This window comes from Caloenas nicobarica, chromosome 6 (genome assembly GCF_036013445.1).
Source record: "Caloenas nicobarica isolate bCalNic1 chromosome 6, bCalNic1.hap1, whole genome shotgun sequence".
NCBI lineage: Eukaryota > Metazoa > Chordata > Aves > Columbiformes > Columbidae > Caloenas > Caloenas nicobarica.
The window spans coordinates 32,987,793-33,004,491 of NC_088250.1; the positions used below are offsets into that span (position 1 = coordinate 32,987,793).

Consider the following 16,699-nt stretch of genomic DNA (forward strand, 5'->3'; position numbering starts at 1 on the left):
AATATCATTTATTATGGGATTCCCTGCCATTCGTGTTATTTTCATATTCATAGGGCCTATCTACATCTCTATTTTCTGTATTGCAACTGAAGTTATCTGGCTTATTTTCCCGCAGCTCAAATATTCCCATTGCAGATTCATAAGGGCAAATTTCCAAAGGCTGCTCAGCATGCTAATTGTGGTAGAATCACCACTGATTTGATCTTGCCTGCTTATTTCTTAGTATTTCTAGATGGCGGTTTTGTGCAACCAATATGCCAGCTCATGGTCAAAATTATTAGGAGATTGCTGATAGAGGGCATCTCAGGGTGTTTTAAAAATCAGTACAATTTCTTAAAGAAAGAAGAAGCCTATCAAACAAGGTTGTAATTGTGTTTAATGCACATTTTGCTTTTAACAGCAATTTGCCAGTTTAAACAGCATAGACTTTACAATGCTTATTAGTGAAGAGGTTATAGTGCTTATAAAGTTTTATCGAAAATATACCTTATTCATTCTCTATTGAACAACATGTTTAAGACAGTCTAATGTTATAATTACACACTATACAGTAGCAGCATGTTCACACCACTACAGTTAAGGCCGTGTCAGCATTCTCATCATGAATGTTTTTCAGGGTTTGAACACACCAGCCATAAAATTACAATACAGTTTGAAAAAACGTGACATCCAAGACGCAGATCTTGTATCAACTTTAGTCAAATAAGAATAAAAATAATAAAACACATATAATAAAGGACTCCACCCAAATTTATTTTGGATGATTGGTGCCTTTGCACAACATGCTCAAAATTTCCAAAATGAAATTTAAAAAAAAGGTAGCGAACAGCACAGTCTAATCAGGTTTAGACGAATCTCAGTGCAAAGTGTTGCAAAGTGGGTGCCACAGATGTACAATAACCACTTCTGACATACTGCACATTTTAAGATACACAAAGCTTCTTCTGTGTAAATATTTAGGCTGGCAAGTAAAAGCAGCTCTACCACCAAGTGAATAATAAAAACTACTCATCTCCAGTTGCAGACACTTACTGGTCGTGATGAAAGTAAATTGTTTCCCAAGTCAGCACACTAGCTACTAAGGTACCACGTTGTGCCCTACACTTAGGATAAGAAACAGCTGAATTTTTATGCCGTTCATGCCCCAGTAATTCAAGAGAGCCACCACGGTGCCCACCAAGTTGAAGCCATTTGTTAAAGTAAAAAAGGTGGACGAGGCCAAATACTGCACAGCTTCTCCAGTGAAATGCCAGAGCCTGCCTAAAGAAACTCATCCTTAGTTCTTGCCTTAACAGTTTCTTGGTTTTATCAATAAAATGCTTCTTATTGCCATATGGATTGATTAAAAGAAAATGTCTAGTCAGGGATCTACTCAAACATGTTCTACACCTCTGGTTAAAGCAAAGCGCATCTGTTAGTGCTTTCCTGAAACATCGCCCAGTGACGGTGTAATTCAGGTGCTGAATTGTCATGGAACCAGGATAAGCTGATGAAACTTTGTGGAACTGCAGAACTGAGCTCTTTATACACCATTTGCTTATTTATTATTTTTACACTTGCCCATTCAAGAAGTTCTCGTTTTGTGACTACCTCTTTTGTTACAACGCTTTTGGAAGCACTCCATTGCATACTTTTCAGACTTAAGAATAAGCATATAAGACTGAAGGAGAGTTAACTATTTCAAGCTTCATGTACAATGCATACACACATTTATTAATAAAAACCTGTTTAAACATCTATTTGTTCTTTGGACCAACTCCAGCCTCCCTAGGTGACTGTAACATGTCATATAAACCTTTCACGGAAGATTTAAAAAATAGTACTTCAAGACAAAAAAGAAAAATGAATACATTAAAACAACATCAACACACACAGAAAGGGAAAACAAAGTGGAGACATCCCATGCCAAAGTCACTGCGGGCACAGGTTGGCAGTGTCCTCTCAAAGTCTGCTTTCTGCCTTCTTATACAAGTTCTTCCATCTCATGGTCTCCAGAGGGAGCTGCAAAGCCAAGAGGAAATTCCTCATGTGCCCCCAAATACAGGTTACACTCTAAAATCCTCCTTCCAAAGAAGGGACCTGATTAGCACACAGCCTATTTCAGCTCTGTCCTATCAGACCTGCTGTGCAGAGGCACCTGTAAAATAGGGGTAACAGTATTTCTCCACCTCAGAAATTTGCTATTAGAACAAATGTGTTTCTGGTTGCCTGGACCACAGTCACAGCACCAAGGGCTACATCAGTATCTAAAATACAGCCTTGCCTCCTCCTGCCGATCCTTGCGAACAGAGCAGGTAGCAGACAAGAACTATCAAGAGTAACATTGGTAATGGAGAGTTTTATGACACCATTTGGTAGAGGCTGATTTAGTTCAGCAAAATTAAGTTTTGCAATAGAAACTCCCTATGATTTTTTTCTTCTTTAATAGGGGATTAACACAAGTCAGCTTAAGGAATTGTACAATAATGACCCAAATTGTATCACGTTACTCAACACAACAAGTAGTTTCAGAATCTGTCCACATTTGATGATGGTCCACATAAATTCATATACAAACATGTATATTGGTTGTACCAGGGGAAAAAATAGCAAATAATTTCCAGCCATGGTTTCCATTTCTGAATTCTGTGATAGTCGGCATGTACCACAGACAAACTAAATGATACAGCAATAACCCGTACGATCCATATTAAGTTTCCTCACCTGTGATGTGAGAAGAATTATACAGTGTGTTAACAGACAGAAATCAGTTACTTATTGCATCAAGGCTCACCTGTAATCCATGAATTTCGTAAAGATATTATGGGTCATCATCACGGAAAATTAAGATCTTCATTTCCAAATCTGAAACCCAACTTTCACTGAGCTATAAAGAACAAATTCCTCAAAACTTTCAAGATAAAGTGGAGCAGAAGTTTCAGCTACAGAAACGTAGTGCAAAGATTCGGTTTGGCACTGCAACATTATGGACAGACAAGAATTTATGGTAAACTCAGTTTAGATTTGGAAAAAAAGAATCCTATAATTGAACCAATATTGTCAAATGTATTGCATACTATTTAACTTCACAGTAATCAAAATCAGACGTCAAGGTTTCTATAGAAGCAGCAATCACAGATTGCAGTAAAGTATACCACTCAAGGGAAGAAATTGCATTTTGGCAATTCCATAGTCAAGTGTTCCTTATGCTCCTCCAACAGTCATCTGTCAGATATCTTCCTGCTTAAAAGGTGCATATTGTTTCTCCTCAGTCCTCATGAGACTTCTCTGCAATGACTTTGCATTCATACTGAAAAACAGAAGTTGACAAAATTAATAATATTTACATAACTAATGGAAAAGACTGCAATGAGGGGGACTTTTCTACAAAATGGGTGATAAAATAGCCCAGCTTACACTTCACCAAGATAAGTTTGGTCTCCTTAAATTCTGTGTACACACTGTTGGTTGCAATTTATGTCTCCTTGAGCAGCAGAAAGAGCAATTCAGACTTAGGGGATGGCCTGACTTCTCCCCAAACACGGGAGCTCTAATTTAGCTGCAGGTCCTGAAAGGACTAAAAGTATGAAACAGAGTGTACGAAGTCACAGGCTGTGCTCTGAATAACAGCACTAAGGCCTCAAAAAAGCAATGACTAATGATATCTACCTTATTCCACACCCACAAGTCAAATAGCTGATATGAATATATGTGTTATATGTATATATGAAGGAAGGAATGACAGTAGATAAAAACTTTTAACAGAAGGCAACTCAGCCCTCCTCCAAACTTACCATTGCCAGCTGCCTGCCAATATTGCCCATAGTTATTCCACCAGCAAAAAATATACATGGTAACCAGGAACGAACATAAAGAAAATCTGGAGATGTATACCTGGAAAAGAACACACAGCTTTGAGTTCAATGTTACACAACACAGAGTCCTCCAATCACATGACACGAATCCACAAATTTAAATATTAGGACATTTCAACTCAAAAAGGCATGTATTATAGAAATTTAATTACTTGCAGCAAATAACAAAGGAGGCTTGTTATTGGTTATAACCTGATTTGTTCAACTAAAAAAAAAAAAAAAACCACATTACGCTCTTGGTAAGGTAGCAATTTTATTGAAATATGCAACTTCCAACTAAAAGTCTCACTTACAAACACATAAAAGCTTTCATGATCAGTCCAATTTATTTTTCCCTTAAAATTAAGTGCTGGCAACTTTGGAAATCATGTCAAATTCTACACTTTCAGTTATTCTGATTTTATGTTATAGCTCCAGGGGACTACCATTTAACATTAAAGGAGTAAATACTTACTGATAAACTCCATTGTAGACCAGTAGTTGTGACACCAACGTGGCCAGGAAAGCAATTCCTACCCCAAGACCAAAGCCACTTCGTGACCTATCAAAGGTCCACCACAGGCCAATCGACAGGGCTGCTAACGTGAGAGACAACTGGATATTGTTGGCAAAATCCACTTTCTGTGTTGATTGTTAAGGATAAGCTTGGAAATATCGTAAACAAGTGTAAAGCAGTTTTCTGCATTCTGTTTATCATATTTTGGCACAACATAAAAAAATACCATGAAAAAATACAGCACTAGTTCTATCAGCTCTCACACAGCTATCAGACGCAAGGAAATAAGCCTTGTAAGTGCTTCCAATACGTCAGGAAACTAAAAAACTATGATACTTCTTCACATTTTTAGGGTCTTAGCACTGCGCAAGAGCGATGCGCCTATACACCTACCCGACAACTCAGGTACTTTATACAGAAATACAATGCACATGATGCTGTTCAGCGTAAGGACATCTCATCCTTACCTGGTCCTTTACGACACCAAGCATGAAACCTTAAATCTAGCATTAGACTCCTCCAAATGACAAGGATTTACTGAAAAAAATGGTATTTCTTACTCTTACTTAATTTCAATTTTGTTTAATTTACATGTTAGTTTACATTGAGCTAAAAAATAAAAATTTTAATCTTTTCTATAAAATAAAATGTAAATAATATTACTGTGAAAGTATTCATGTAAATCAACATTGAAAATCAGTTTTGTCAACTCTGTGATAAAAGTGTGAAATCACTCCAGAGATCTTTGTAGTGTTTCACATTCTTCAAAATTTTTTGGAAATACTAACTCATCCTCACTCCTCACGCCCAAAACAGAACATTAAAAAGAAGCCTGTCAAGTTTTCTAAGTCTGAAAGCAAATTTATGGGATGACAATTAAAAAAAAAGAACATTGCCCTATTTTCTTGCAAAGACCTGGAGAGAGACTTAGAGGAAATGAGAAAAAAGTTCAGCTAATGGAAATAAATAATTACAGCATAAAAATCGATAGCATCAGAAAAATATGAAACAAGACCAAAAACCACACCAAATATGGTAATGCAAAGAACGTGTAATAAGCTGGAAAGAAAGCAGTTTGGAGAGCTGTCAAGAAGGAAATACAGACGGTACATTAATGTTGTCCTGGAATGTGTAACAGCTGTTAGAAAACTGCAAGAAGGTTTGCTGTAAATAATCTGATCCGTGCAGAAAGAAGCTGACAATCCTCTTGTACTTCTTAAAAGCGGAGAAGTTGCACGTGCTTACACAGCAGGTACAGCGCAGGTCGGTGAGAACCACAGGACCAGACTAATGCAGCTTTGCCAAGGAGGACACAAGGTTTGTGAGGGACAGGGGGAATGACCCTGAACCTTGGCAGCTTCTGCTCATCCAATCCCAGGGGACAGGATGGTTGGTGGGAATAAAATCCAACAACAAAACCCGCTGGAGGACCAAGCCACCTCAGGGAGAATTCAGCCAGCTCTCCCATCTTTCACTTAACTTGTTCTCTTTTCCTGGAAATAAGGAGATTCAGTAATACACAATCAGAATTAGCATGGTTTCTGCAAACCATATTGGAGCTGACACTGAAGGAGATGAGAGCCGCAGAGGTGATCAACTTTCTTTCTAATTAGTTTACAAGAACCCAGTTTTCACAGACAGATCCTGGTTTTACCTGACAGAGAAGGCACAAGACTCGACTACACAAAACCACTAAGACTCCCAGCACTGCCAGTAAGGTGTGTCAGTCCATGTGAAAAACACCCTGACACTCAGCATGTCCCAGCTGCTTCAGAGGGAAGGGACGCCAGTTTCGAGCATGCTTGTGCAAGGATGTGTATGATTAGCTAGGCAATTAGGAGGAGGATAATGTACTGCAACATGCAGACTGACTTCTAATTGCTGTTACCGAATGACCACAGGAATGATAACTACTCACTGGGGCAACAACGCTTACTTGCCTTGTAAAATGTTTTGTGTAGTCCTGAGTATGTAAGTCCTGGAGTTTTCTCCATTCTTTGCAAAGTGCACGTGCTTCACTGATGACCTCAAGACTGGACTTCAGCCTCTTACTATGGTGTTAAAAGGACATCAACCCTTGGAATGTCTTAAAGCACTTTTCTGTAAGACCTACCATGTAAGTATTTCCCCACACTTACTTTAATTACTCAAAGAAAATAAAGGCTCTAGGTAAGACAAAGCTCAATATTGAGACATTTCTAATGAAAACATTTTTCAGAATGAAAAGACGTGAGACAGCACCTCCAGCACTGCTACAACAGTTTAACACTAATACATATTCTGCACTTCCCTTGCAAAAATGCAGCACGTTATATCTTTAACAATTCGCCATGACTGACTATGTGAGCTTTGTTTTAGTGGAAACCCATTTGTTATCGCCCATTTCATTAGAATATAGGATACAGCGCTGGCATGATTTATTCCCACAAAGACTGCTACACATCGCATCACACTGGACCATTCTCTCTTAAATTTATGTGGCTCTCCCAGATGTCTGTCCATGCATGGGTACAATAACCCAATCACAGCTGTGGAGACAGGAAAGAAAAAAGGCCTATAAGTTAAAGCACTGGTAATATTTAACTAAAAGAAAGACTATCTAGACTTTGACAATTACTGTGACTACCAAAGGATAAACAGTGCAAAACATACATCGTAAAAGAAGAGGAATTTAAAACTATTTCATTATTTTAAAAAGCCTTGTAAAACTTCAGCAGCATCTTCAACCACTGCAGCAGTGACCTGGCAGAAGTGGCAAAACAGAGACAATTTGAATGAGGGGCAGAGGATGAAAGGGCTCTGCACCCTATCGAGATCTGCAGTCTCACATCGCAGTTCAGAAAGAGCAGTAATGGCTTCCAGGCTGGGGCTTCTGAAAACCCCACATATCAAACACACATGTTTAAATAACTGCAAAACAAACACACCACAGTAAGAGCAGAATGTGGTTTATAGCATCAATATTTTGTGTCTTCTTTTGCTGTTGTTGTTACAAGCAGGTTTTGTTTGGATACTATTTTTCTCTTCTTCAGTGCCACTATTAAGGCTCACGCAGAAGAGGGAAAGCCAAGAGCCTAGAGAAGCTGTCGAATACAGAAAGCAAACAGGACTTTCAACCCCAGAGAACTGCTACGCTCTTTGAGCATTTCTTCATGTGTTCTCTACTGCAATTACAACTAAAAAGACTGTTACCAACACAGCTGAGGAATAACACTAGTGCTTAATGTTAAATTGGTGCTGCAGGAGGGGGGCAGAGCCCAAGTCAATGGTATGGACCCCAGTGCCCTCAGCCTGGCATGCTGCTGGAGGTTTGTTATGGCAAATGCTCTTTATTCTGCCAGAGAGGAAACATCTCCAGCATTCATGAAAATAAATCACCAGTAAAGCTGGAGAGGAAAAAAAACTCCCTGAGCAATTTTCTTGCCAAAGGCATTGGGCCAAACTGATGACTAAAAACAGTGACGGATGAAAGGGCTTCTCTGAAAGCAGCCTCGATCACCACTGATTATAAATATGCAAAACACCTTTATTCTGTTCAGAATAATAAGCCATACTGCAGAGAAATGTCTGCATCAATTCCAGGAAGGCCATGCAAATATGAATGGTAAGAAAATGGGTGAATGAGCAGCATTTACGACAGAGGTTCCCTGTATGTATGCTAGCAGAGAGGATAAGGAAAGAAAATGAAAATGACTGATAATGGAAAAGAAAGAATTCAAACACCTCAACAGTGGTCACTCCTGCTGGGAAAAGTCAAATTAAGGCAGTAATATCTTCAAATCAGGTGGCTCAAAACCAAGTAGTGCAAATACAAAGGAGGCAACTGACTACACTTCACAAGCCATACCCGGTCTTTCCATCAAAAATCACCCACCCATTAGAACCAGCAAGGCCCACAGCTTGCTTCCAGGATGACAGCAAGACCTCCTGGCCTTCACAGACACAGCTGCAGCGCTCTCACACAACCCCGGTGTGTAAGGAGCAGCCTGATGCAAACAGTTCACAGCACAACCTTTACAGTGAACGTTGCAAACCTTACGTGTCGCTGCTGCAAGTTGGGATTCTGTCATTTCAGCCGCTGCTACTCCATATATGAGAGATCAAACCTTTACCAGACATGTTTGTCAACATGAGCAGTTTTAAAGTAGAAAAGAAAAATGCAGCAAATGCAGGACACAAACCAAAAACTAATTCACGATCTCAGCAAGACAAAAGAAAGAGGACTAAGACAACTAGCAGATAAAGCAGGTATGTAACTGCCACCATAACATGCCAATTTATGTCCACAGGAGAAGAAAACTGATAGATTCAGAGAAATATTTGTAGAGTTCCCTTTCAGAACGAGCTCCTTGATGACATCTGTAGCATTTCAACAAAGTATAAAAATAAAAGCAATTAGGTTACTAGAAAAAAATAGATTTAAATATTATAATTAGCAAAATAGTGATGCCAACTCAAAAGCTAGTTTATTCGCTAATATCAATATCCAAAAACATGAGCTTCTCAATCTTATTAATACTGATCTCTGTGAAGATACTGCCTTACAGTAAAGGTCTGCTAAAGCAGAATCTTCCAGCACTGGCTGCAAAGAATATTCCCTCAGCAAAGTGCAAAACTGAACCATGGGATCAATCCCTTCCGAGCTAAGTAGAATGACAAATTCCATCAGACTTGTAAAACAGAATATGCCTTGATACTCAAAGAAGAAAGAAAAGCAAAAAGGTATATTTCTTACTACCTACAGTAGACATCTCACCTAAACTAACCCCCAAATCACATACAAAAGGCTCAACTCCCTATGTGGTCACAGGAGAAATGGAGCATATTCACATCATCTGACTCGAAAGATGAATCTAACTGAGGTGCTCTGTTCTGCAATGCACCTCTACAGCTGCAAACTGTGTTCTTGGCCTCAAGTCCCTGAGACACAGTCACATCTCCCAGCTTTATGGAGCTAAAGTGAAAGCTTGAACTGGAAGGAGGAACCTATGGAAAGCTGAACCACAAAAGGGAGCATTACTGAGGGTGGTTTGCTGTGCTCAAAACAAGGTACTGCGTCCTGCGCATCTGCCACTTGCAGGGTATTTTCAAGAGCTGCCTGTAGCGCACACTCCTGTAATCCAGCCTCAAGGTTCTAAGTGGCACCACCTTCTAAAGTCTGTTAAACTTGTACTCTAATCCAGCAGAAAAAAATCAAAGATTATATTCTGCTAACAATATTACAGTAAAACAAGTTAGCAGAAAAAGTTTCTGGACACATGTACATGTATTTGTGTATACATGGGGAGATCAGAAGGATGATAGTATCTCAAAAATTTCCAGCATCACGGCCCCTTTCTATCTTCTACACCTTTCATATAGTTTTTTGTAATTACATAACTACCTATCCAGTCTTTCACCTATGTATGCCACGCCAGGCATACATACACGACTGAACTTACCTGACGCTGTGCCACAGCAAGGTGGTACCCACCAAGCTGAGGAGAAGATGCTTGTGATCACATCAGGGGGGAAGAGAGTAACGTTTCTCTGGATCTGAAGCAAGTTTAATATTAATGCAAGAAATACGCCAATAAAAAACAGCACTATACCACGAATTACCAAATTCATGCCATGACTGGTTACAGATGAAATGTATGGGCCACACTTTTTTGGTAAGGTTGGCGTTGCATCACTTTCTGCCATGACTTCTTATGTTCTCAGAGACATCCAACTGGCTGACTGAGAAGGATTCACTTGCAATCAGTATTTTGACTCTCCTCAATTAGGAGATACCCAAAACCTGAAAAACAATGAAAAAGGGTGAAAAATACAGCTATAAGAAACGTTCAATATATTTCTCTTAAATAAATTGGAGATTGGGTTAAAAAATATAGCTATTATGTCTTTCTGAATTTTCTGAGGCGGCAATTAGTCATTTGAGAGCAGAACCAACCACAGCTGAAAAAAACTTACAAAGAAAACAGGTTTTACAAATAGCTTTGTCTACTAGAAGACAGAGGAGGAAGACACGTGGGATGGGACAGCTAGGAATGTGAAACCACAGAGGTGAAGAAATGAAACCGGTAACAGATGGAAGAAAGGCTTGCTTTGCACTAGTAATAAACACTATTTCTCCTATCCTGTAAGCAACAACTGGAGAATATGTAATTCCGAAGCAAGTAAACACAGCCCTAAGTTTCAAGTCAGCCACTGCGGTTCATAAATCTCTCTTCTTCAAGAGACACCAGAAAACATTTCTCAACTGGAAAGTGAAATCTGAGAAATATTTTTCGGGATGGAGTCAGAACTTCAGCAATCCTGCGGCACATCCATTTTTGTAACCCCAAATAAGAGCAAACAACTCAGCAAAACAGAGAAGTAACCTCAATATAGAGAAACGTTTACTGAAGTAACACATTTTTTGTGAAAACTGCCGATACATTACTACAAACTCCAGTGGTTTCAGGCACAGAAGAATCTGAGAAGGAAGGCCAAACAGAGCTCCCCTGCCCCATACACCAGGTAGCATCCTACACGAGTAACTGTCAGCACTACAGGAATGGCAGCGTTCCCATCCCAATCACTCCTCTTGAAAAAAACTGTCCATCAAGAGTCTTGTTATACATGGATTCAGTGCCACATTCATGTATAACAACGGTTTTGATCGACGGCTTAGCCACCTGGAACTTTAGAAAAAAAGCCCTGACATTGTTTTTAAATCTGAAGCTGCCAACTGGTGCTGGATTTTCTTAACTCTTACTTATGGCCACACAGGCGCACAGGGATCCAAACCAGCACATCCGTCCCCCATCCTCCTCGGCTCCAGTAGATCCCAAGGAAGCTCTGAAGATGCAGCAGCAGTGCAGAGAACACAGCATTCACTTCTGCTGATTGAAAGCCAAAAGGGAACTTATATACATCCAGGCTGGCTAAGATACTACAGGTAACTGCACAGAAGATGCAATGCCAAGCCATGGCATCCTCCATCACTCAGGAAAAGTTCCAAGAGGCAACACAAAAGGAAAAAATAAAGTTCTGATCACAGGTAACTTTCTGCTGGCAGTTCAGGGAGGCAGTAGAGTCCTAAGAATATGGGATCTCTTCTACATAGCCAATTCTCTGCCTTATTTGTAACCATGATCATGTCTTGGGTGGGGGGAAGAGGGCAACTGCGGTGTCTGGCTTCTTCATCAGCTTCCTGACTCACACTGAGAGCACTGAGATGTCTTCATCAGGACTGGCACTTCCCTCAAGCAAAAAGGAGGTGCTCCAGATTTTTTTCCTCCTCCTCCGGATTGCATGGCAGTGGAGCTTGGAGAAGACTTTTAGCCTTCAGGAAAGAAAGCACGGAGTCATAAATACATGACAAGTTCAGCTGAGAGTCTTCCCTGTCCCTGGGGGCTTTGCTCACCAGGTGATCATAGGAATTCCCAGAATTTACAGGAAAGTCTTTTTAATACTTGGCCTTGGAGACTGTGGGTGTCAACTACAAACTCTGCAGGAACACCCTACCTATTGGGGACTTTTAAACTCTTATGTCTCTTCTTCGCTTTACCTTTCCTAGGAAAACAAGCTGAACTCTTAACTCTCCACTTACTTCACCATCCCAATAGCTCTTGGCACTTCTCTTGTTGTTAATGCACGACCAGTACTGATGCATATGATTTCAAGTTCGGCTGTCACAGCCTTGTACAAGAAAGTTCACGCTTTTAGATCTCTCTTTAAATGAGCTCTTCTGCTGCACACCAAGGATGTCAATTCCTTTTTCTCACTGTTGTTAACTGGTTGCTCGCATCCTGTGATCCCTTACTACATTCAGGTCTCTCTTCTTTCCCGTTACTGAACTCCTTTGTTCTTTGCTACCAGCCCCAAACCTTGCAAGTGGAATTTCAGCCTGTGGGTATTACTTATTCTGACACTCAACGTCACTCCACTTTTGCTGTAGGATATCTCACTCCTCTTTGGCTCTGCGAATGGTTCCCAGCTTTGCGTCATCAGCAAACATCATCACTATTTTGTGCACCAAGGTCATCAACCAAAATAGTGAGCAAGATCAGCCCAGATCCCTGTGTTTGATGAAATCTATTAACAATTTCCCTGCAGCCATCATTTCCCCATTTTATAACATTTCTTGATATCTCCCTCTGACAAGATTCTGCTCCTTCCAATTCTTCAAATCCAATAATCTCCAACTTAATTAAGAATCACCAACTGTCCCACACGGCAATACTGATGTAAACACTAATAAGAAGTCCAATTTTATTCTTGCATAAACCAGTTTCAGAATATAAACCCTGCATTTACCCCATTTCCGTTTATTTAATACATAATTCAACAAATATATTTAATTGTGAAGGCTTATAAAAATGTAACAGGACCTTACTTATGCAAGGAGATCACTTCCTGCTTTTATACAACCACCGCAGCTGCAAGTCATTCAAGGAACCAGCAATAGATTTTTACTGCGAGGTAAACAGCCCAACCACAGCAAGGGCACTTGGGTGGGTACACATCAGTGAATGTTTATAAAGAGTAATGCAAGGTCCCAAATTAGTGTGATGCGGTAGTTTCCGTCCTGGGTTCTCATCCTACATATATTGTTCCTATTTTCCAAATTTTCTCCACTCCTTGGCTCTGAACCCTTCTGGCACACCACAAACAGAGCAACAGAGGAACGGAGCAAGGTGACCAACACTTATGTAAAAATTCTTCAGTGCCTCGGACAGCCTGGGTTCACAATGCTCAGGCAAGGCAGAAGTATTTACTATCATCGCCTTTCAAGAAATTGGGAATTAAGATCACTAAAGACATCACCTCCTCCTTCTGAACCGGGAGGATAGCGTGCCTGCAGACAGAGAAGACGATGCCTCTTTCCTTCTAAACCTTGTATTTTACTGAATGTTCCCGTCTGAGTGGAAACATTCAGTAAAATACAAGGTTTAGAAGGAAAGAGGCACCGTCTTCTCCGTCTGCAGGAGGGGGGCAGAGCTCACATGTTGCACCGACACCACTTCTGAGCCTTCGTCTCCTGGGAGTGCATATTCAAAACTGTCACACCACACCAAAAGCTACAGCCGTGGCTCTGCCACAAAACCTCAGCCGCACGTCCCCTCCTCAGCGGCACACGGCGTCAACCCAAGCTGCGTAACGCACCGTGCGAGAGCACCGTATACGATTCGCAAGGCAACTGCACAATGTCTGGCATTGCGCAAAAAGTTAACAAGTTGTCACCTTAGACACTTTTAAAACACTTAGTCACTTAACTGTCTTCTAATTAGAGGATCCGTCCCCCAAGCGCTCCCCAGTGCTCCTGACGCTCATCAAGATCCTTCTGCTGTGCGCGAATCGCAACTTCTGACACGGCACAGACACATTAGGAACAACGCGGCGTAGCGGGGGCCAACAAAGAGAAGATTTATTTAAGCAACTTTGCGCAAAAGATGGCAAAAACGGTGAGATGACAAAAAAAAAAAAAAACAACACACCTGCCTTGTGCGAGGCAAGGCCAAACGCCAACCACCCCACTACTCTGGGCACCAGGCGGGGCGGCTCTCCCGGCCAGGCTAATCCAGGCCCTGGGCTCGGAGGAGCCCTGTCCGCCGGGGCGCCAAGCCGCTCACCTCGGGCCGGCCCGTCAACCAACGCCCGCCCGGGGCGGCCCCGCGGAGGGGCCGCAGGCCCGGCTGCTCCAGGCCCAGCCCGCAGGCAGCCGGCGGGGCCCCGCCTGCCCGGAGGAGCCTCGGCAAGTTTAACCGCTGCCGGGGGGAACGGCTCCCGCCGCGCTTCGCCCGCTGCGCCCGGCAGGCAGCGCCGCGGCTCCGCCGGCACACGCAGCCCGGCCGCGGCGGCGCCCGGCGCCACCCCTGCCCCGCTCACGGCTCCGCCGGCTGCGCTGCCAGCGGCTCGGCCGCCCGCGGGAAGGACGGCGCCGGGGTGCGCCGCTGCCCGCCCCGCCCGGCCCGGCTCGTCCCCCGCACAGCGCCCGCCCGCGCCCCCTGCGCCGGCCCGCCCGCCCCGAGCGCCACCGCATCCCCGGCACTCACTCGGCCGCCGCCATCTTCTCCTCCCGCGCCAGTCCCCGCCCCGCGCAGCCTCCGCAGCGCCCGCCGAGCGGCTGACGGGGCGGGCGGGCCGCGGAGCGGGGCCGGGCGGCGGGCAGGGGGCGGCGGCGGGCCTGCGGGGCGGCGCTGCCCCGGGAGCCGGCCCGCCAGCAGCGCCGTGGGGCGCGGGGGTCGCGCTGGAACGGTGGAAAGCGGCGTTGGTGCAGAGGAACTCACAGGGGCTTCGGGAGGAGCCTGTGCGAGCGGTAGAACGCTGCCCTTCCGTGGGAAGGGGGTTTGTCGGCACAGTAAAAAAACAAACAAACTTATTTGTACCACGCGTGAGCTTCCAGCCGGGCTGGGTGTAGCGATGTTGTGCAATATCCCCGTGGCGCGTTTCGGTCACAGAAACGGAGGAGGTGAAATACTAATACTTGTTCCCGGCTCTCCTGAGCACCTGGTTCCGTGAGGACTTTCACATGGGCTGAAGTGTCTTGATAAACGGTAAAAACGACTCAGCTCGTTCGGCCAGAAACCACGTTCTCATCACCAGCCTGGGGCTTCCTGGGGACAATGTACAATGCGAGGCAGAAAACAATTCACTTCAACCTGTAGTACAGTACCTGTAGTACAGGCATCACAATAAAAAAGTACTATTGTATATACGTGGGAAGGTTATAAGAGAATAATGCTGTTATATTCACCTATATATCATATATACATTAATTATAACATTATAATCATTATTATTCCTTCGTTAATGAACTTTTTCCATTCTTATTGCAATGATAATGAATACAATTTATTTAAAATATTTGCGCATTGCATTCCCCCGAGCTTAGCATTTCATTGCAAAGACTTTGCCAGAGCTTTCCAGATTGCAGGCTCTGCCGTGATTCAGTGCAACTCCTATTACAGTTGCCAGAATAATGATTGGATAGGATGGAATTTGTTACTGTATTTACTATAGTGGCATCTTCAGTGATAACTGTGGTTTCTTCATGCTGGTACAGGTATGTTGTGAACAGCAGTGTCACCAAACACAAAAACTCAGAGGAGAGTATATGGGTCTATAACAGACATGTTAAGAATGGAACAGGGAGATATTTACAGCAGCAGAAACCCGTTGTGGTTTAAATGAGCAATAAATGATTTTTCAAATCATTCAACGTTGGTTTTCATCACACAGAAAGAAAATCTTTTTGTTCTCAGTAACTCCTACAGAGCTGCCTAATCTGTGGTTTAGTTGCTTTGCTGTACTTGAACTCTAAATTTTGAATTGAGAAAGATAAAACGGTTTTTAAATCAAATAAAATGGCTTTCCACAATGTCTGATAAATTCCTTTGGCCGGCCACGTGCCTGAGGCAAAGTGCCCCTTCTCTTTGTGCCTTAAAGACCAGAACCATCCGAAAGCCCGAGAGCAGAAACTTTGTGAACATGAAGTGTGTGCATTAGAGAGGAAAGTGTGGCATAAGTAGATGGAGACTGCAGATGATTGCTGGATCTTTCCTTCTCTAGACGTGTATATATATATTCAGTTAATGATTTGTCTATGATTAAATTCAGAGTTATAGCCAAGTCTGCTGCTGTGTTTGGTACTATAAAATTACAAGAGCTTAATTCTTATAAAAACCAAACTGATCATATGAGAAATATTAGCTATATTAGTAGAAGAGTTTTAAGGCTAATACGTGAGAAAATAAGTAACCAGTGTTGGCGTAAATCAGTGCAACTCCAAGGACCCAAATGTCTTTGCCAATTTACAGCAGCTGAAGACTCAGTCCTTACACCCATCTGGTTATCCTAGAGGGTACAAGGTCCTGTTGCACAAAACTGGGAGGAGCATGAGGGAAAGGCATACAAAAACATATCTGAATTGGAACTTGCCAAAATAAATACTTCAGCAAATAGTTTTGCAGACAAAGGAGACAGAGAAATGTCACTTGCTCTGACTTTGACTGGAATTGCTACGCAACGTCATGGGAGAAACATGTTTTTTGGAAAGTGATGCGGAGTTGTTTCATTGCACTGCAGAACAAGACAATATAGAATATTCTGGATTTTATTTTCAGGCATAAATATTGCTCTGAAAGGGATAAATCTGACAATGAAAAATTCAGCAAAGCTCATACAAAGCAGAGGAGCCTACATCAGCCATGTACCTATGGAAAAAGTGGAATTGCTCTCACATCTGTAACAGTGACTTTTTAAAAGTTGAACTTTTAAAGGCCACCAGAGCTGCCTGTTTGCATGAGCCAAGGCCAGTCTGCTTAGCTGAAGGTGTGTCCGTAGCAGGACAAAAAAGGAAGAATGAGAAGATGATGGT

The 16,699-nt window shown here is 42.4% G+C and overlaps 1 protein-coding gene across 2 annotated transcripts; it reads right to left on the reverse strand.

The window, feature by feature from the left end:
• Positions 1–375: 375 nt before the first annotated feature.
• Positions 376–14,455, reverse strand: INSIG2 (insulin induced gene 2). 2 transcript variants are annotated; one of them, XM_065637599.1, is made up of 6 exons: positions 14,376–14,455; positions 9,792–10,132; positions 6,754–6,878; positions 4,309–4,475; positions 3,774–3,873; positions 376–3,289 (listed from the first exon to the last, which is right to left on the reverse strand). In XM_065637599.1, exons 2-6 carry the CDS (start codon positions 10,033–10,035, stop codon positions 3,248–3,250), a joined length of 678 nt encoding a protein of 225 aa, XP_065493671.1. In that variant the 5' UTR covers positions 10,036–10,132; positions 14,376–14,455; the 3' UTR covers positions 376–3,247. The 2 variants fall into 2 exon arrangements, with proteins under 2 accessions (XP_065493671.1, XP_065493672.1); XM_065637600.1 differs by lacking the exon at positions 14,376–14,455 and having other exon boundaries at positions 9,952–10,036.
• Positions 14,456–16,699: the final 2,244 nt, after the last annotated feature.